The sequence below is a fragment of the Oculina patagonica genome, chromosome 2, assembly GCF_052425735.1.
Source record: "Oculina patagonica isolate OP01 chromosome 2, crgOcupat, whole genome shotgun sequence".
NCBI classification, from domain to species: domain Eukaryota; kingdom Metazoa; phylum Cnidaria; class Anthozoa; order Scleractinia; family Oculinidae; genus Oculina; species Oculina patagonica.
In genome coordinates, this window is record NC_135759.1 from 46,363,116 (window position 1) to 46,385,491 (window position 22,376).

General features: G+C 36.5%; 2 protein-coding genes across 2 annotated transcripts in view; one reads left to right on the plus strand and one right to left on the minus strand.

Annotated features, from left to right (window-relative positions):
• The window catches only part of LOC144644938 (uncharacterized), a 95,667-nt gene extending 84,086 nt beyond the window's left edge, over window positions 1-11,581 (minus strand). The window contains exon 1 of the mRNA XM_078504515.1: window positions 11,571-11,581. The gene's annotated coding sequence lies outside the window, so the exon portion shown is untranslated. The remainder of the gene's footprint in view (window positions 1-11,570) is intronic.
• LOC144644931 (glutamyl aminopeptidase-like) overlaps window positions 1-22,376 on the plus strand; it is a 28,469-nt gene that overhangs the window by 3,873 nt on the left and 2,220 nt on the right. Inside the window, exons 3-18 of the mRNA XM_078504505.1 lie at window positions 994-1,171; window positions 1,365-1,638; window positions 2,432-2,552; window positions 2,876-3,030; window positions 3,458-3,571; window positions 3,656-3,790; window positions 5,106-5,171; window positions 5,316-5,381; window positions 6,151-6,332; window positions 6,613-6,695; window positions 6,857-6,981; window positions 11,716-11,771; window positions 11,861-12,011; window positions 14,466-14,539; window positions 14,674-14,784; window positions 15,415-15,582. Of these exons, the coding sequence (XP_078360631.1) occupies window positions 994-1,171; window positions 1,365-1,638; window positions 2,432-2,552; window positions 2,876-3,030; window positions 3,458-3,571; window positions 3,656-3,790; window positions 5,106-5,171; window positions 5,316-5,381; window positions 6,151-6,332; window positions 6,613-6,695; window positions 6,857-6,981; window positions 11,716-11,771; window positions 11,861-12,011; window positions 14,466-14,539; window positions 14,674-14,784; window positions 15,415-15,582 (2,059 nt within the window). The remainder of the gene's footprint in view (window positions 1-993; window positions 1,172-1,364; window positions 1,639-2,431; window positions 2,553-2,875; window positions 3,031-3,457; window positions 3,572-3,655; window positions 3,791-5,105; window positions 5,172-5,315; window positions 5,382-6,150; window positions 6,333-6,612; window positions 6,696-6,856; window positions 6,982-11,715; window positions 11,772-11,860; window positions 12,012-14,465; window positions 14,540-14,673; window positions 14,785-15,414; window positions 15,583-22,376) is intronic.

Below are 22,376 nucleotides of genomic sequence, written 5' to 3' on the forward strand. Positions count from 1 at the left end.
AAAAATGAAACCAAAACAACGAGCTAGTGCGAACGCATTTACACGCATGCTCTTTTTGTTCAGACTTGCTCCAGGTGGGCGAGATGTACAATATTTGATCTAAAAAGAATAATAGATCTACAGTATTTGATCTAAAAAACAACGCGAATTCATACGCACTCGACCATACAAGTAATCAAATGTAAACAAAAACGAACGAAACCAAAGTAACCAACAATTCGATTTATTTCGCGACTGCCTCGGTTATTGGCGGAAACGAGGAGGAAACATGAACGTTAAGGTCATTGCCCCGAAATAAAACTGAACATAGATTTTTAACCAAACTTCGCCTACTGGTTTATAACTCCAAGGGAACTTAAATTTTGAAATAAAAAAGGGGGTTCACCAAATTGGTCTAGGAGCAGGAAGACCATGTACATTCCATATAATTCCTTTATAATTCCTCTGTGAGTACTGGCAATGTACACTTTTTAGCGATAATTTATTTTTCAAACACATGAATTGATCTGTTTTCATTTTACAGAAAGAATTTGAACGCTACACCCAAAATATCAGAAAAATTGATAGGTCACCAGTCTCGTTTACGAGAAAATGACAATTTACTTCTCTCGCGGACTAATAAAGCCCCATAGAAATAGGCCGCCATTTTGTTGATGTGTGCGCGCGCGCTAATTACGCGTAAAATTCTGCGCAGTAAGGATGCGCAATGCAATACAGGGCAATGACCTTAAACAGATATCTTCATGGTTAATTTTAAACTCGGTAGTAAAATAAGAAAGATTTAATACTCATCATGTCACGAGCGCGGGACAAAGAGAAAATCTGAGAACCCATAACTTCACTGTAAAAAGACATAGTTTATGTTTTATTTCCACAAATTGTTCCTGAAACGAATGAACTATAGAATGGTAAATTTTTTAGGTCAAAAGGGCTTGATTCAGAAATACACTTTTCATTTAGTATTTCTTGTGCCTGAGTTCATTCCTTTATTAGGAGAAATTGCCGTGAAGAATCACTTCCTGTTTGAGAAGAACCAGTTTTACGTCATCCATCTGACAAACTGGCTGCAACAAGGAGAGTACGTCGTCAAAATGGCGTTTGAATCTGAACTGAGAGCAGAGTTGGGAGGATTCTACAGAATGAATTACAGACGAAAAGACGGAACATTGGTGTAAGAGGCTCCTGATATTTTAGTCTCGAGTTTAATTCTTTATTCTCTTCAACTCGACTTGGAAACGAAAATTTCTAACTCCTTCTTGACTTTGAGCCAAATATTTCTCTTACTGACTCAACTCAGCCAAGCTTTATTACAAGACATTGTAGTACAAGTAGAAATTGCCGCTTATTTTCTTTTAATTCTTTAGTCCAGTTGCGGCAACTCAGTTCTCCCCGGCAGATGCCCGTAAAGCTTTTCCGTGCTTTGATGAGCCCGCGATGAAGGCGACATTCAATGTGACCCTTGTCCATGATCCAAGTTTGATTGCTATTTCCAATATGCCTGTTTACCACACCGAGGAAAAAGATGGATGGAGATATGACAAATTTGAGAAGTCTGTTCTCATGTCTACTTACCTAGTAGCTTTTGCTGTCTGTGACTTTCAGTACACTGAATTTACTCTGACGAATGGCGGGAAAAAGGTGTGTTACGGGAGTTGCATGTGTCAGAATGATTTGAATACTACTTGACATATCAGCTAGACTCTACAATTACCCGGGAACTAAGCAACGGATAACAATGATTGCTCCTTTACTTTTTGAAAAGTATATGTGAGATTTTTTAACGATCCTTGTTGATACTAAAAATGTTAATTTATTAATGAATTAACCCGAGTTGAACATTCTGATGAAAAGTCCTTTGTTCGTCAAGATGTATTTAAAAAGAAAGCTCATCGAGGGAATTATTATCTATGGTGATGTTGCGCAGTTGTTTCTTTCAAGAATAACTTAAGTTTAAAATCATGCACAACCTCGGACTGTTAAACAGGATGACAACATGTCGGAAACGTTCAATAATGTTTTAACGTTTAATAACGGAAACGTTTAATAATTTCCAACATGTCGGAAACGTTTGGTTTTTGTTATCATTTTAATAGTAGTTGTTTAGCCTTGTACATAAGTATTTAATCACCTTTATTCCTACATGGCTGTATTAAAAGCTAGAAGCTTGTAGCACGGTGTATTCCTTATCGAACTGGAATCTGTAAGTGCTAGGTGTGGATGTGGAGGAAGGGAATCCCGATAAAAAGAAAAAAAACCCTCGAAACAAGGACGAAAACCAACAACAAACTCAACCCACATGAACCGTCCGGATGGCTTGTAGGCTTCTCATTATTCTTGACCAGAAAAATGAAAACTAACTGTTTTTCTTCTGATTTTTGCAGTTGTGATGATGTTGACAGTATTCCGTAATTTTTTTCTCCGTTTTCTTCAGGTTAGAATGTATGCACCTCTGGAGCAAATTGATCAAGTAGAATATGCGTCCAAAATCACAGATGAGCTTTTTACTTTTTATGAAGACTACTTTCAGATAAAATATGCATTACCAAAGTCAGGTAAGACGTCAAACAAACAAACAAACAAACAAACTATTATATGATTTAATTAAAAGTATTACAAATAAGAAGAATGTCACGAAATTATAAAACAACCTACCAAGACTAGATGTAATTTAGAAAGGTACATTTTAAAACTATTTGATTGGAAATTTTATTAAGCCTAAATGGATAACAAAATGCTGTTTTACAATAATAGATCCAGTTACAGCAAAATCCCTTTCTCGCATTCATCAATCGCGTATTTATATTGTTTTATGTAATCAAGTTACAAATCTGAAATATAACTTTAAACTATTGCGCAATCTCATATTTTTTTGTAGATATGATCGCTATTCCTAATTTCCTTTTTGGCGCAATGGAGAACTGGGGACTAATAACCTACAGGGATTGGAATCTACTCTTTAAACCAAATGTATCTTCATCAGCCAATAAACAGAGAGTTGCTGAGGTCGTGTCCCATGAGCTTGCTCATCAGGTATTCTGTATAATTCAAGTCGGGAAAGACTAGTTTTCCAAGTCCTAGAAAATTGCCTGGGACCGCGGCTTTACGTTAGGTAGTCTAACGTATCCCACTTATGATACAATTTGAAGAAAAATACATGTAGATACTTTGGGTATTTGGAATCTTAGAAGAATATATGGAAATGTGATATTTGTTCTGCGATTGTGTTATAAGATACACGTGTTGTACTTTCATGTTTCAAAAAAAAAATTGACATATATCATGAGTGATGCAAATGGTTCGACCTAATCATATCTGTGTAATTATCAGCGGTTACAAGTAAGCACAATTCACTATTTCTGGTAAATATTAACGAAAGGAATAAATTGCGATGAAGTGTTTTTACAATTATAAGACTATAAGAAATACCATTAACATTTATTACCGATTCATTTTTCAGTGGTTTGGTAATCTTGTGACGATGGAGTGGTGGGATGACTTTTGGTTAAACGAAGGATTTGCAAGTTTTATGGAATTCCCTTCAATGAATTACATTCATCCGGAATGGAAGATTGTAAGTAATAAAGTTGCGCGTATGCATAAGAGCGTTCATTTGACTAATAATATATATAAACAGAATAGCTTTTCGTTTCTACAGGACGATCAAGTGGTTGTAATCGATATGGCAGCAGCGTTCGCAGCAGATGGCCTGGCAAATTCTCATCCAATCAGAATTCCTATTACAAGACCAGAAGAAATCAGTCAGATTTTTGATTCCATCACATATGAAAAGGTATTCAACAAATTATGCATGTATTCGACTTCATAACATTATGTTGTAAAAAAATGGAACAAATTAAGTTATTTTCCAAGAAAGGTCTACCATGAAACTCAACTCGTTACAATACAATACAATACAATACAATACAATACAATACAATACAATACAATACAATACAATACAATACAATACAATACAATACAATACAATACAATACAATACAATACAATACAATACAATACAATACAATACAATACAATACATACTAGTTATGCAACGCTTTCGAGTCACTTGTATTTTCTCGGTATACACACGAGCCTTTAGGCGAGTGTGTATATGAAGAAAATACAAGTGACAAGTGGGATATTCCATAGTATACCACGAGAAAGAGTTGTGTAACTATTTTATACCATGTCATGGAAAATATGCTTACTAAATTTCATCGAGAATAAGATCGCAGCGCACGATGGGAAGGTTGGGTTGAATACCGTCGAATATACAACGGCTTTCCTGTATTCTGATTGGCTGTATTTTCTATGTCATGGTATAAAATACAATACAATACAATACAATACAATACAATACAATACAATACAATACAATACAATACAATACAATACAATACAATAAACTTATATGATCTTCGATCTTCGAGAGGTTTGCGTCTGCAGCCGCCAAAGTGTTTGACTACAAAGACACTTGGAGACCGTTCCTTTTTGGCGGCTGCTCCGAATTAGATTTTATTTCACTTGACATTTACTTACCTAATTTCATATTTGTTTTCTTGTTAAATATTCTAATTTTTAGATACTTTTTTTAGCTTTTTAATAGATTTTAGAGTACACATTGTATTTTTTAAGTATTTTTTTAAACGTAGTTTTTAGCAATTTTCTAAATTTGTAATGCGCATTTGATCATTTTTTACTGGTATAATTTGCGCACTATAAATATTAAATTATTATTATTATTATTATAAATTATTATCAGCACGCTTAACTTATAAGCTAGTTTACAGGTGCGCCCCGAAATAAAATACAAAATAGAAAAAAAGCTTCTTAAGAAATGTATAAATAAGGTTAAGCTATTATTAAGAATGAGTAGGTGTAACAATATTTTGTCTAACTAAAAATAAAATGTAAAAATCATAAAAATATTAAAAACAGTAAAATAGTAAGAATTGTGCTAAAAACCGTTGAAAAACCGCTTTTGCTATTTGGAAACAGAATTGAACATGCTAATCCTTAAAAGATTGAACGGACAACTAGCCCTGATATGAGAATCAGTGATTTGGCGATGTAATTGGTTGGCGTTTTGCATATATTTGTAGGGTGCGTGTATTCTTCGTATGTTGGAGGCTTTTCTTGGAAAAGAAGTTTTTAGGAAAGGACTAAAGGTAAGGGAATAAAGGATACTTCTTGATTGATGTACGATTTACATGAAAGGGTAGTATGGAAAAGTTGGCTCAATTGCTTTTGAGTAGTATAAGGAGACATTTTTCGTTGTTTTAATGAGATTAATTCATGTGTTCTATTTCCAGCGCTATTTAAAGAGGTTTGAGTACGCTAATGCAAAAACTGAGGATTTATGGGCAGTCTTGGGAGAGGTTAGTAAACAACTCTTGTTTGCACTTATTGAGTTTTAATAGGACAATAAGCTTAATTTAATGAAATTCGCAACACACTTTAAGAAAATTTATCGATTTTGAAATCCCACTCTTTCACTGACTCAATTGACATCAATCACTGACTCATCAGGCAAATACTTCCGCTCTTATAGGCTGTATTTTATCAAATTTAAAGAGTGCTAGTGTTTTTGGTTTAGGACGTTGCCTTAAAAATACACGGGATAACTTCTTTTAAGCAATTTTTTCAATGTTCAGATTGTCCTTGTATCACTATAGTTTTTACTGTTAACGTCCATGACGAAAGTGACGCAATGACAAGTTCGTTTTGTGAAATAGGTTTCAGTTCAATCTTTTAACTGACGTGAATCCAAAGTCTCAACACAGGTAGGAACTCTTTAGAGCAGTTTTCAATTGAGTGTCGTAAAACCAAAACCAAAGTAATTACTCTGGCCAATCACAAAGGACACAGACAATCCAGTGAACCAATCAAAACTTGAAGCAAATACATGTAGCCGGCACGAAGCGCGGGAAGGCACGTGCGAGGGCGAGTCACGATTGGTTTTGGTTTTAGTTCTGATTGGCTGAGAAAGTGGCGCGAGATTTTTAAGCCAATCACTAAGCGTAGCAATGCAAAACCAAAGCAAACGCAATTAACTTTCGACACTCAAGTGAAAACCGCTCTATTATAAAAGAAATTACCTTGCAACGTAAATGTTGGGAAATAATTTTGGGCATGTTCTGTTTACAGGAGAGCTGTGTTCAGGGAAGATGCGTCGACGTTAAACACATGATGAACACGTGGACACTCCAAATGGGTTACCCTATAGTTGATATCAGATATTCAAGTGCTGACAAATACTTTATTTCTCAAGAGAGGTTCCTTTATTATACTGATGCCAACATCACTTCCAAGTATAAGTCACCCTACGAGTAAGTAAACTGCAAACTAAAGAAATAACAGCTAAAAGGATAGTCGCTACTATGGAGTCATTTTACACTGCTCTGTAGCTAAAGCTTCTAGTTTACCTCGCAGAGTATGTACAGTGGTGTTTTTGTCCTACTGACATGTTTGGATTTAAATTTGTAAATATACAACTCAGTGATAAATAAATGTTGCACGCACCTCTGTTTGTTTTCATTTTGAGGATAATTAGGCAATAAGAAATACCATTAAATTTTGTGCAGTTTTCAATATTCGTTTTCTTTGCAGTTACAAATGGTTTATACCTTTTACGTACATCACATCTTCAGCGCCAAATAAAGTTTTTCCTAAAGACATCAACATGACATCAGGTAAGTGATGATATTTTTGTTTCGCGGGTTTACATAGTACAGTCCGAGAGTTAAGACTATTGACGTACAGTATGCCAAAGAAACATTGTAAGCCTCAGACTAAAAGAGTAAGAGTAAGGAGGTGTAGGAAAAATGATTTAACTTTTCCCTATTTATCATAGAAACAATTTCTTGGAATGGAAGTGGCTGGATTAAAGGTAACGTTGGACAGAAAGGATTTTACAGAGTAAACTATGACGATAAAAATTGGGATGCATTGGCTAATGCTCTAAAGACTGATCACAAGGTAATGAAAGCCGTTTAAAATATTTGAACAACATAAAGAACTGCATTGATTGACACTGAGCTCTAATTATTGGTCTGTTCAATACTTAAGGATCAGTACCAAACAAGTTATTGTGAAAACTTACATTCCATAGAGATCGTGTAGTTTCATCATGAAGTGGTACTATGCGTTTCAGGTGTGCTTTTCTGTCTGAGTATACTAGATACTGCGAGATGGAATCGAGATGTGCTCCGGGGGTTAAGGTTAAAGAAGGAAGTCAGTTAATGTCTCTCGAGAAGGTCTTCATGGATAGCATTGCACTCATGACCGAAGAGGAAGGAGGTGCTACCTAGCTGAAAAGTCTACTTAAGTGGTGCCGTGTGGGTTTTAAACCCAAGAAGTGTAGATACATACAACAAGAGCCTTGAAAGAGTCTTGGTAAATGGTGTTCTCTCTCCCTGACAGGCAGCCAACGAAGCGAATGGAGGAGGATCTCGGAGTAATACTAGAAAAGACAGGTGTTACCAGTCTGTTAGACTGAAACCTTGTTTTCAGTGTGGCTCACTTCCAAGGTGGAGGTTTTGGAACGTAGTGTGGTGGCTACCTCAAGAGGTGGCTGGGTGTACCAAAGACCTTAAGTGTGGCATTCTATTGTTTCAGAGCTAAACGCCAAGTCTAAGTGAGGTTCCTAGCGGAAGCTCATAAAAGCTAACCTGAATGTGTTGTGAAGGAACGCAGGAGATCCTGTGATAGATACATACTTTATTCGACCCAAAAGGGCTTTGATCAAGTCCCAATCTGATCAAGTTCCAACACCTGAATGAAGAGAGGTTGTGGAGATATATAGCCGAGGGTAGGTTGAAGGGACTATTGGAGTGGTTCAGCCGGATCGCAGGGGATTCGACTGAGCATGTGGATCGGTCTAGGAGGGTGATTTGGGTAGACATAGTGACATGGACATGGCGTCTAGCAACCATTAGGAAGACTGAGGAGGATGCGCGCGTTGCTGTTGAAGTGGATCAGACTCAGAGGGGCACTTGAACCATTTGGGAAGCGATTGAGAACAGAAACGTTAAGTGGAAAGTCAATTAGTCCTTTGAAACTTCAAGAATCAGAAGGCCTGCAAACCATACCAACCCCTGTCAATTTGTACAACTGGATACTAAATAAATGGAGAACGCTATGCTATGTCAGCTGGAATCTTGTACTCCTGATAGGGCCACTAATGCACAGGGCCAACAACCTAATCCTGTAAAAAAATTCTGTCACGGAAACAGCAACAGAGGATACAACTACAACTGTGTGCCGTGGCCTTTCGGAGTCACCTCAAATGACACGGATGAATGGCAGTGGCGATATCCGCAAGGAAGCCACTGACAGGATTATGAAAGTCATAGGCACCAAGACTAAGATCAGAATTGGTTTTTGGAATGTGCCAACCCTGTATCAAACGAGGAAACTGGCAGAATGAGGCGCTATTACTTAAATATTCTTGGAGTCAGCGAGAACAGGTGGACAGGTTCTGGAAGAGTGAAAACATCAACGGGAGAAAACTGTGCTGTATGCTGGCAGAGTTGACAATCAACACCACGAGGGAGTTAAATGAATCCATCATGAAGACAGTACTGCACTGGACATCCGAAGGCAGGTGCAAGCGTGGCAGGCCCAAGAATACATGGCGTCGTACAGTAGAGGGGATTTAAACAAAGCTGGAACACCATCCAACGGCTGGCCAAAGACAGACAACAGTGGAAGAACTTTGTTGCTGCCCTGCCGCCAGTGGGCACAATGGGCAGTGAGTGAGTGACTGCTGTTGAGAGGCGGTGCCAGAGTAAAGGACCTGTTCCTTAGTAACATGTTGTTAGAAAACATGAAAGAAACAAGCAGCAGCGTACTAGGTAGATGGCTTCTCTAGTGCTTAGTCACAATGCCTAGAAGACAAAATAAATAAATAAATAAATAATAAATATATATATATAAATTACAATATTTACAGAGGAAGCCATGCACATCCGCTCTAGCTGGTTTTAATGCGGGTCCTCTATCCAGGGCGAATTGGAATTTGGAAATGTTAGGTTTTCAGGAGGGATAAAAACCGGAGAACCCGGAGAAAAACCCTCGGAGCAGGGACGAAAACCAACAACAAACTCAACCCACATATGACGCCGGGTCCGGGAATCGAACCCAGGCCACATTGGTGGGAGGCTAGCGCTCTCACCACTGTTCATCCCTGCTCCCATCAGTACTCTCTGCTATTGGCAAATATCGTATTCTCCTCACTGGTGTTTCTACCGCATATTGTTTCCGATTTGGTGCCGCGGGATTAAAGGCTACAGAAAGATCTGTTGACAGAGCTTCTTCCTCAGTGAAAAAGCAATGGGGCCATGAGAGGAAGTTGGCTCGGTAAGCAGATTTGAAGAGTTAGTGCGAAGACCGCGAGGGTGGGTGCACCTTGTCTTAAAAATTAAAGTTAAGTGTCGTGACTTTGCTGACAGGTTTCTTGTTTGGTCTGTTTGTTTTAGTGAATAAGCTCCTAGGGAACGGATGGGTATAATAAGACGACTGCAAGAGACTGCAGAATCTGCGTCCGCTCGGATCCAAAAAAAACAAGACATGTCCACCTAATGATTTGAAGCCTTCTATTGCTCAGCATCCTCTTAATGGCACCTCGTTGATGCTGCTGGGGACGTTCATGCATAAGGGAACGCCTCCTGGATAGGTCCTTAAAATGGGTTCCAGCTGATGGTGGGGGTTGCCGAACAGTGCCTTTAGGCACATTGTATACTGGTTCTTGTAAAATCATAAACAGTTATACCTACAGAAATAAAATATAAAGTACTTGAAACCCACCTTTTTACGTCTACATAAAATGTACTGAACAAACCCGAAATCTAAGGTCGACCTATTTATATAAAAGCTTTGCAATCAACATGTTAACATGTTGACATGTCAACATGCAATCAACATGACTTATGATGTGTAAGTTAAATCTGCCAATACACAAAAAAATTTAAAATCGTCGCGAACAGGGAAAATGGCTACGGTGGGATCAAACGTCATTTTGTAAATTTTTACCTTGATAACTTGCATCTGAAGTCTAATCTCTTATACTAGTTGTACCTATCGGTAAATGCCAACGAGCGAAATACTCATGTTTGTTCATAAGAACAGATATTGAATGGTTTTTGATAGAACTATATTTGAAATGACCAAAATATGGTAAATTGTATTTTAGGTAATATGCGAAAAAAGTGCTATTTCTCTGGTGTTCATAAATGACACAGGCTTGATAACCGTAGTTTCCAGCGCGCGTATTCTCGCGATCGCGCACTCTTTTAAACACACTAAAAAACGTACACAGATGTCTGCTACGCAGGCTACGGGTTTGACAGATTGATAACTCTTCACAAATCTTTAAATTCTTTTCAACGTTAAAATGTCACAAAATGTAGGCAATAAATGAGGTTTAATCACTGTTTTTTAAATACAACACGCGATGGTTAAAATGTTTCCGTCCACAAAAGGGGTAGTTGCATTTCAAGAACTTCTTATAAATCAAATCCCAAAATCAAAACTGCTAAGATGCTTTTTTTAAAAATAATTTTCAGTAATCAGAGACAGTAATGCACGGGTCAGATTTCAGTCTCGCATGCGAAGTGTCATGTTCAGTTACGCAAAACTTGAAAAATTTGAACAGAAAACAAAACTTGAACGGTCAAGGATTATTTGGAGACAAAAATTTTATTCAAGTTAACATAACATTTGTCGTTAGAAGCAAAAAACTTTTGACTTTCTTGTGTGTATGACATGCAGTAATTTTAATGAGCGTCGCTTTGTATTGATGTTATTCCTACGCGGAGCGAAAATGCGTGCCAAATAAAATATAAACGGTATTTGATTTGGAATAAATCATCGGTCAAACAATTACTATAAACACAATCAACACTAAATTAAAAAGGAAGTATTTACCCGACTTCAGCATTCTCATAAGTCAAGAAAACTCTATTTGAAGTCAACAGCTGGCTTTTGATTTTCATGTCTCTCTTCGATCGTAAATCAAAGGACTCCAAAGTCGAAAGATTATTTCATCGCTTTGAAGACCTTGATTTTCATTTTTTCGGCGGTCGAATATTCTGTAGGGTATTCTCTTTCGATTTATAATTCCCTAAAGGTGTATTTATCGGTAAAGGGATGAATGACCACATTGAAAATTTTAACAGCGAGCCGCGTGGACGCCATTTTGGTCATTTGCTCTCTAGCAAGGAGTGAGAGACTGGGAACCAGTTGGGAAGAACAATACAACCCAAATATGGGGTTTACTTACACCCAAATATGGTAAAAAAAAAGTCCCTTACGCAGAACTTAAGATTTTCTCTGCCTATACACTCATACGCACACGGCTCTATGATTCTGCCGCCTCGACAGCCTCGCCTCTTGGCTCGGCTGTCTCGTTGGCAATTACTTAACATTATCTAATTGCTAAAAAGAGTATTCCATTCTACTTTTCCACGTTGAATTCCTGATTATGTTTCTTTTATAGACCTTGGCAGTTTTGAGTTTATCATTATTCGCTTCTTCAAATTAATGAGTAGAATTCGGAAATACAAAACTTTAAACTCTATAGCGAAAACTTATTTGCAAAACTCTACTAAAATCCTTATTTGTAGGTTTAATCTGTTCCCAGTTTATGAAGCAAAAACGTGAGGTCACATCTAAATTGCAAAATGTAAAAGTTTGACGCTCTTTAACCTTTAGGTTTTGAATACTTCAGACCGTGGTGGTGTTATTGATGACGCGTTTGAGCTAGCAAGGTAGGCTATATATTTGAAGACCATAACCATGTTATATTTGCCATTGGTGCAAAATACTCGTTTACTTATATGTTCATACACTTCGAAAGGAGTGGAAAGCTGAACTACACCAAGGCATTAGAAATGACGTCGTATCTGCAAGCCGAAGAAGACTATGTTCCCTGGCAAGCTGCTATTAAGAACTTCAACTTCATCAAGAGTCTTTTAACGCCGACAAGACCTGCGTACAAATACTTGCAGGTTGGTTGTTGCTTCTGAAAGTTTTATCTAATTCGTTGCTCGTCAAAACAAGAAGGAAGCAGGATAAATGCAAAAATGTATTACACTACCTGCTAGTTTAGTGCTAAATACAAACTTACTTTTTAGAAATGTAGATGAGAATGTAAATGAGATAAGATGGCAGAACATGTTATGAGATGAGGTGACATCAATTTAATGACACATGGTGACGTGGAATTACATGTGACGAGATGAGATGATACGTTGTGACGAGAAAAGACGATATGATGTGATGAGATGAGATGATATGGTGTGATGAGATAGGATAAGATGATATGATGTAATTAGGCTTTTATAGATTGTGCTAGCATAATTTTTGGCATAATTGGAGCTAAAAAGCATGATTTGTGAAACGAGCACTGCCACGGCATAATTAGCAACTTTTAGCACTTTTTGGAGCATAAATTCATAAAATGTAGTAAATATGGTGTACTTTCTACAGAAATAAATGAAATTTAGGTAGTTTGTTCTTGCAATGCGTGTTTTAGCTATACAATTGTGATTGTTAAGTCGTTGGAGGCATTTTACAAACGGTTTAGAGATGCGAGCAGCTAATTTGGACAGCTGACGGCCGTGATAAACTGCCATAAACACAAATAAATTTACAACAACAGTTTATTTAAAAAACATCATAATTTGGTGTCGTTATTGCGCACCTCTATGTATAGAATCTACGTCATTTTGTGAGCATAATTTCGGAAATCAGAAGCATAATTTGGGAATTCTGGCATAATTTTTGCATAATTTGGCAAAATTTTGAGCACTGCTAATAGCATAATATGCCACTTTTAGGAGCACAATCTATAAAAGCCTAGATGTAATGAGATGTGATGATATGATGTGATGAGATGATATGATGTGATGAGATGAGATGAGATGAGATGAGATGAAATGACATGATATGATGAGATAAGATGATATGATATGATGAAATGAGATGACAGTAATTTGATGAGACATGGTGACGTGGCATTATATGTGATGGGATGAGATGATATGGTGTGATGAGATAACTATAATAATAATAATAATAACTTTATTATTTCTATAGCGCAAAAATCCATGCATATATCATCTAATGCGCTTTACAACAAAAATTTACTTATAAAATTATTCATATCTATGTTAATCTATGTTAAAAACACTAAGAACACAAATTATATGCTAATTTAAAAAAATGAGTTTTTAGCTGTGACTTAAAACTTTTTAAATTGTCCAAAGCTCTCAGATCATCTGGGAGGGCGTTCCACAAAGTTGGTGCAGCGGCAAGGAAGGCCCTGTCTCCTGTTGTCTTCTTCATTTTGCATGGCTGATCGATCAGAAAGTGCTTTGTAAGATAAGATGATATGACGTGATGAGATGAGATGAGATGATATGATGTGATGAAATAAGATGATATGATGTGATGAGATGAGATGATATGATGAGATGAAATAAGATGATATGATGTGATGAAATAAGATGATATGATGGGATGAGACGAGATGAGATGCGATGGTATGATGAGATGAGATGAGATGATATGATGAGATGAGATGAGATGAGATGATATGATGTGATGAAATAAGATGATATGATGCGATGAGATGCGATGATATGATGTGATGAGATGAGATGATGTGATGAGATGAGATAAGATAATGTGATGAAATAAGATGTATGATGTTATGGGATGACAGTAAATTGATATGATATAGTATGATGAGATAAGATGATATGATGTGATGAGATGAGATGATGAGATGGTATGATGAGATGAGATAATGTTACATGTCATGTGTTGTAATGGGAGAAGTGATAGGGTTACGTGATATTATATGTGATGATATGAGATGATATAATGTGATAAGATGAAATGATATGGTGTGATGAGATAAGCTGACAGTAATTTGATGAGACAAAGTGACGTAGCATTATACGGGGTAGTAATGAGATGATGTTACAAGTGATGTGTTGTAATGAGAGAGGTGAAAAGATGAGGTGACATTATATGTGATGAGATTAGATGATATGGTGTGATGAGATGATATGATGCGATGAGATGAGATGATATGATGTGATGTGATGAGATGAGGTGACATTAATTTGAAGAGACATGGTGACGTGCGCTGCGCTGCGGATGTGATGCGATATGTTAAGAGGAACGATGTGATGTGATGACATTACATGACATGAGATGACATTGAATTAAATGTGATTTGATGAGATAAGATGAGATATCTCTAGCATTATAATACCTACTGTGGCGCGTCCATGATGGTCATAGTTTACGTTTGGCCTTATAAAACCAAAAAACTGCCCGCATTCACAGTTTATCAGGACAATTAGTCAATCACTTTCAATCTTACCTTACCTAATCGCAGATGGTTTTCAAACGTTCAACCTACTCTCAAAAATACTTTTATAAACCAACAGAAGTACCTTTTCTATCAAGCCGAACCTCACTATCAGAGGCTTGGTTTTAAGGATCAAGGCTCTCATCTAGAAACGTAAGCACACTAACATTTAATCTTTATTGTCTGAATTCAATTGATTTACGGTAAAATGCTAGTGAAATGCAAAATGGAAATACTTATCAGAAATACATTTGCCTCCATATGTCTTTCTGGCTTCATCTTGTCAGATTTTTGCGGCCAGCTATCTTGGAAATTGTTTGTGATGCAAGGGAGTCATCCTGCTTGTCAAATGCTTCTAAATACTTCAACGATTGGATGAAGGAACCAGTTAATAACCAGTGAGTTATTTAACATTAATTTATTGTATCTCGATGTAGGCAAACGATAAATCCTTTTCGAATGTTTTCAATTCGAGGAAAAGTGTTGTTATAGCCACACGTTTGTAGGATCTTGCTAGAAACAACAGCAGAGACTCCTACAAAAAATACTTTTAACATTAACATATGGCTTCCCGAAATGCAAATAGATTTGACGCGGTGTCCAGTCGCATGACCTGATCACGTGCGAGTCCAGTGGTTTAATCTCTACTTTCTCTTGTGAGCTAGGCGTGTTAAGTTCTCCTCTAATAGAAAAAATTTTTTTAGTTGCGATATTAGAAAATGGCTCAGTTACTCAATGAATATTAACCAAGAATCTACAAAGATTTCAAAGGTGACCTGAAACTATGCGAAACCAGATTTCCATCGATTACTTTGTATTTCTTAATTATCTCGTAAAATATATACCCCAAAGCCAGGAAATATTTCCTTTTGTCTCCTTCCTGTGAGTTTTTAAACAACCCATTTTTCAACCCTCTGGCACTTATTTTTAGAAATTGAAACTTGAGCATGTGATATTAATCCTTAATTTTACTTGGCCCTAGGTAATTGCCCCCCATAACTGACAATGATGTATTGCTTTGTTCACAGAGTACCAGCTAATTTCCGCTCACTGGTTTATTTTTATGGCATTGCCACTGGCGGTCGGGAAGAGTGGGATTTCGCATTTAATCAGTTGCTTCTCACCTCCGTGGCCTCAGAGAGTATGAAGCTGATGCACGGATTGGCTGCTTCAGCTGAGCCCTGGATCCTTAGCAGGTGACCTTGGATTACACTACTGAGATCCTAATATGCTCACTTTTGTGCCTGGGACGTTTATTTGATTTTTTGGGGCAAAAGTGATTGTGCTCACTTGGTTACGTCTTCTTTAGTAGGTAAAAAGGAACTCTCGGAAACGAATCGTCCTCAACTTAAAACTAGAAACAAATCTCAGTATTCTGAAAGGGGCACTTACAAAAAAAAGGCCTCTGAATGAGATCATTACGTTAACGTAAAATAACGAAAACTAATCAAACAAAGAGATTTGTATATTTACTAAATGACAACTAATCTGTCGCTGATCAGTCAGTCAGTCAGTCAGTCAGTCAGTCAGTCAGTCAGTCAGTCAGTCAGTCAGTCAGTCAGTCAGTCAATCAATTACTTAAACTAATCAAACAAAGAGATTTGTATATTTACTAAATGACAACTAATCTGTCGCTGATCAGTCAGTCAGTCAGTCAGTCAGTCAGTCAGTCAGTCAGTCAGTCAGTCAGTCAGTCAATTACTTAATTGCCTAATGTACGCAGAGATCTATTAGTATTAGCGATTCTCCAGAAGGACACATCATTGACGTATCATGCACGCAAGAGGAAGCAAAAGTAAACACCAAAAAATCAAACATCATTGTATTTAGTGTCCAGAACAAACACAAAAAAGTTAAACGCAAGAATTTAAATATCGACAAACAATCTAGGCAAGATGACATCTTCTGGTCGTTCCTAGGGAATAATTAGCAAAAGGCTACCAAAGTTATTTCCATCATTAAACGATTTCTATCCAACATTGATTCATCAAAATTTGATACGAAATAAACTTTTTGACGCTTTAGTTAAACCCATACTTTTGTATGGTTGTGAAATATGGGGACCCGAACTTTTATCATACAAAACACATTTCGATAAAAGTACAATTGAACAAGTTCACATCCGGTTTTGCAAACAAGCATTAAATGTACCATGGTATGCAGAAAACGTAGCATGTAGAGCAGAATAGTGATACCTTTAGCAATAGACATTAAAGCATCTATCTTATGCTATTTTCAAAGATTAGAACATAAGATAACCAATCCCATATTAAATCATGCATTTCTTTACGCCAAAAAACATACTAAATCTGTTAGTTTATTAAATGATGATGAAGCATTAGGAATTCTCTCCGATAATGACACATCAGCCCCACAACTTTCAACGAATTCTTGCTCTAAAATTAAACATAGATTAAGAAAAAATTATTTCCAAAATTGGTCAAAGGTCCGAAATTGCGCGTCAGTTAGCTCTAGAGAAAAATTCACTCACAAAGAAGTTAAAAAAGATTACCAATTAGAAGAGTATCTCACTACAGTTAAAAATCCAGCGCATCGAATAAAAATAACTAAACTAAGATTAGGGGTACATTCCCTACGCATACAGACTGGAAAATATGAAAATGCAGGAGCATCCATACCAGTTGAAGAAAGAAAGTGCTTGGTATGTAAGGAAAACCACATAGAGGACGAACAGCATTTTTTAATGTATTGCAAAGGGTATAATGATATTAGAAAAGAGCTTCATTCAATCGTGTCACAAACTGATCCTCGCTTTGAAGATTTAACTGATCATGAAAAAATAAAGTACCTTCTTAAACTAGATAATTATGCTACCTCTAGAATCATAGCTAAATATATCTTCCTAATGTTTCAAAAAAGGAAAGAAGTTTTAAATTGAGAGTTATATCAATAAATAGTTGTATAAGTAATAGTCCAATAATTACCGTAAACGTTTGCATTGTAATTTCATTGTTTGTTATTAAGTAATTTGTTAGCATAGTTTCTATAACACCTTTATTGTAACTAGACCAATACCTCCCTTTGGAGTGTAAGGCACAATAAAGATTTACTGTTACTGTTACTGTTACTGTTTAGTCAGTCAGTCAGTCAGTCAGTCAGTCAGTAAGTCGGTCAGTCAGTCAGTCAGTCAGTCAGTCAGTCAGTCAGTCAGTCAGTCAGTCAGTTGGTCAGTCAGTCGACAAAAGAAGATTAGCGATGGGGATAGCCTCAATCAGTGGAGCCACTCTTGATTCTGCCATCAATTATTTCCGTAACGCAGACGCGCCAGACGAGTCAATACAGCGAGTCATATTTCACCTCGGCACAAACAACTGCAACACAGATTCTGTCGAGGACATAAAAGCGAAGCTGGAAAGTCTACAACAACTAGCCCACACAAAATACCCAAAGTCGAATATTGCCTATTGCAAGATTCCAGGACAATTCACCTGCAATGAGAATAATACTGAGCTGAACTCAAAGATCAATGAAATCAATGATTTTATCAAGGCGATGGAAGGATTGAGTTTCATCGACATCAATGCTAATGAGGCAAATTTGTTCACCCGTGATGGCAAACACTATAACAAGCACGGCTTGGCCATCCTGGCTGGAGCTATAAAAAGATGGGCTAAAGCAAGTGGGCACACCTCGTCCGCAAACTCTAATCAGAGAAATTATACAAGAGGAAACTCGTCTAGAAATCGACGCAAGGGAAAAGACAGCAAGGATTTTGACTCAACGCATCAGCTTATAACTTGTTGATGGCAAGCCTCAACCGCCGCTATTAAGTAAGAAAAACTTGCATAGTCACTTATATTAACTTGCTTATTATTATGTTACTACTATATCGTTTCGTTTTTTCTCATTTATATACATTAGTGTCGTAAGATCGATACATATCTTTTTTTCTTAAATTTTTAATTCTATACATTGATTTTCTAAGTCTCATCTAATATGACTTTTTCTCAAGATAATATATTTAATATCATCTCATGGAATATCCAAGGACTTAGCACTAGGCTAAAGCCTACTCACCAAAACCTAACAAATACCAAATTGAATGTTAAATCAATTAAAGCAAATTTGTCTAAATTTGACATCATTTGTTTACAAGAGACATGGGCAAAGGATAATTCGTTAACTTTCGAAGGCTACACAACACACTCAACTGTTAGGAACAGCAAAAGCAAAAGAGGTCAAGGTGGCGTGGCAGTCTTAATTAAAAATAAACATAGCAAGTTTGTGAAACAGATTGATAGTAGCTCCTCAAACATAATCTGGTGCAAATTGCATAGACAATTGTTCGGTCTTCAATCCGATATTTATTTAGCAGCTGTTTATTTACCACCTTTGCAATCACAGAAAAAAGCTGGCGAAGATGTTATACGTATTTTAGAAGACGAGATTCATAAATACTCTGCCCAAGGTCGAATTATTTTGCTCGGAGATTTTAATGCTAGAACGGGAACATTAAGTGACTTCATAGAAAACGACAGGCATGATCTGGCAACACCAAATAGCCATTATCGCCTAGATAAACATTCTCCGAAGCGGAATAATGCAGATTACAACGTAAACAAAGTAGGAGGAGAACTTTTACGGCTTTGCATAGGAAACAGGCTAAGAATTTTAAATGGTAGGCTAACGGGCGATCTTGACGGAAAGCTTACATCATATCAACGCACGGGAGCTAGCACTGTTGACTATGGAATAGTAAGCGAAGAACTTCTTAATTCACTACTCGGTTTTCAAGTGCAATCGCTGACCCCATATTCAGATCATTGTCCTATTAGTATGAAACTAACTTGTTCCATATCTAGCGGAATAAATGACACACCTAGCGAGGAGTCCGTAGGGCAAGCGGCCCACTCTCCATCAGTCCGAAAACCATTTAAAACATTTTTATGGAAGCCAGATTCCAAAGACAAATTCATTAATGCAATATCCAGTACAAATATTCAAGATCAATTTGAGACCTTTAACTCAAAACATTTTGCTTCAATAGAGGAAGAAATTTCCCATTTTAACAACATTATGACGTTAACGGCTAATTTAAGTCTAAAAACGTCAAGAAAAACACACAAAAACAACAAGCAGAACAAGCCATGGTATGATTATACTTGTCGACAATTAAAGAAGCAATTACAAAATCTTGCTAAGAAAATTAGTCCGACAACCCAAAGACAATTGCGACAAGAGTATTTTGTTCTCAAAAAGAAATATAAAAAACAAGTTAAATTGGCGCATAAAGAGTACAAAAATGAACTTATGAATGAAATAACTGCATTGGATTCTAGACACAGTCAGGACGTCTGGAAACAAATCAACAAACTTAGGAAAAATAATACGGTTGAGGAAAAACCCCTCATCTCCCCAGAAGACTGGATACGGCATTTCCAGGAGTTACTATGTGATAACCATGAATCTCGCGCCAATAATTATCCAACCGATGACGAAGAATCTCGCGAAGATAATAACCACACGAATAACATGGATGATACAGAAGTTCTGTCAGCTAATGACATTTTAGGAATACCTATCACATCGAAGGAAATACATGAACATATTTCCAAACTTAAAACAAAAAAAGCAAGTGGCGTGGATTCTATCTTAAATGAAATGATTAAACATGGAAGATATTATTTATTGCCTTCATTAGAAAAAATTTTCAACGATATACTTAACACCGGTAAATTTCCTACCGATTGGAATATTGGGGTGATAAGACCCATTTACAAAAAGAAGGGCGATAAACGCTCGCCAGCCAACTACAGGGGAATTACTCTAACAAGTTGTTTAGGAAAATTATTCACCTCAATTTTACAATCAAGATTAAATAAATTCATCGAAACTCACAACATTCTCAACCCAGAACAATTTGGATTTAGACCAAATGCGAGAACAACAGATAGTCTTTTTATTTTGCAACAACTCATTCATAAGTACACTAAACAACATAAGAAGCTTTATGTTGGTTTTATTGATTATGAGAAAGCTTTTGATAGCGTATGGCAGTCTGGGTTGATTTATAAGTTGCAACGTTACGGTATCAAAGGCAAATTCCTAAATGTCATTAAGTCCATGTATTCTTCGATTAAGAGTTGTGTTCGCATAAATAAAAACACAACAACGGATCTGTTTTCATGCAATAAAGGCATAAGGCAAGGTGATGGATTAAGTCCAGTTCTGTTTTCTTTGTTTATGAATGATTTACCAGATTACTTTAGAGTCAACAAATGCAAAGGGGTAGTATTAAACAATCAATTACTTAATTGCCTAATGTACGCAGATGATCTATTAGTATTAAGCGATTCTCCAGAAGGATTGCAACAATCACTTGACGTTATTCATAAGCACGCTCAAGAATGGAAGCTAAAAGTAAACACCAAAAAATCAAACATCATTGTATTTAGTGGTAACGGTCAGAACAAACACAAAAAAGATTTTAAATACGACAATGAAACTTTAAATATTGTCGACAAACAAACATATCTAGGCATAGAAATGACATCTTCTGGTCGTTACACCTATGCAAGAGAAATAATTAGCAAAAAGGCTACCAAAGTTATTTCCATCATTAAACGATTTCTATCCAACATTGATTCATCAACAATTGTGATACGAAATAAACTTTTTGATGCTTTAGTTAAACCCATACTTTTGTATGGTTGTGAAATATGGGGACCCGAACTTTTATCATACAAAACACATTTCGATAAAAGTACAATTGAACAAGTTCACATCCGGTTTTGCAAACAAGCATTAAATGTACCATGGTATGCAGAAAACGTAGCATGTAGAGCAGAACTAGGTCGATACCCTTTAGCAATAGACATTAAAGCATCTATCTTATGCTATTTTCAAAGATTAGAACATAAGATAACCAATCCCATATTAAATCATGCATTTCTTTACGCCAAAAAACATACTAAATCTGTTAGTTTATTAAATGATGATGAAGCATTAGGAATTCTCTCCGATAATGACACATCAGCCCCACAACTTTCAACGAATTCTTGCTCTAAAATTAAACATAGATTAAGAAAAAAATTATTTCCAAAATTGGTCAAAGGTCCGAAATTGCGCGTCAGTTAGCTCTAGAGAAAAAATTCACTCACAAAGAAGTTAAAAAAGATTACCAATTAGAAGAGTATCTCACTACAGTTAAAAATCCAGCGCATCGAATAAAAATAACTAAACTAAGATTAGGGGTACATTCCCTACGCATACAGACTGGAAAATATGAAAATGCAGGAGCATCCATACCAGTTGAAGAAAGAAAGTGCTTGGTATGTAAGGAAAACCACATAGAGGACGAACAGCATTTTTTAATGTATTGCAAAGGGTATAATGATATTAGAAAAGAGCTTCATTCAATCGTGTCACAAACTGATCCTCGCTTTGTAGATTTAACTGATCATGAAAAAATAAAGTACCTTCTTAAACTAGATAATTATGCTACCTCTAGAATCATAGCTAAATATATCTTCCTAATGTTTCAAAAAAGAAAAGAAGTTTTAAATTGAAAGTTATATCAATAAATAGTTGTATAAGTAATAGTCCAATAATTACCGTAAACGTTTGCATTGTAATTTCATTGTTTGTTATTAAGTAATTTGTTAGCATAGTTGCTATAACACCTTTATTGTAACTAGACCAATACCTCCCTTTGGAGTGTAAGGCACAATAAAGATTTACTGTTACTGTTACTGTTAGTCAGTCAGTCAGTCAGTAAGTCGGTCAGTCAGTCAGTCAGTCAGTCAGTCAGTCAGTCAGTCAGTCAGTAAGTCGGTCAGTCAGTCAGTCAGTCAGTCAGTCAGTCAGTCAGTCAGTCAGTCAGTCAGTCAGTCAGTCAGTCAGTCAGTCAGTCAGTCAATCAGTCAATCAGTCAGTCAGTCAGTCAGTCAGTCAGTCAGTCAGTCAGTCAGTCAGTCAGTCAGTCAGTCAGTCAGTCAGTCAGCTCGTCAGCCAGTTAGTCGAAAGAGAG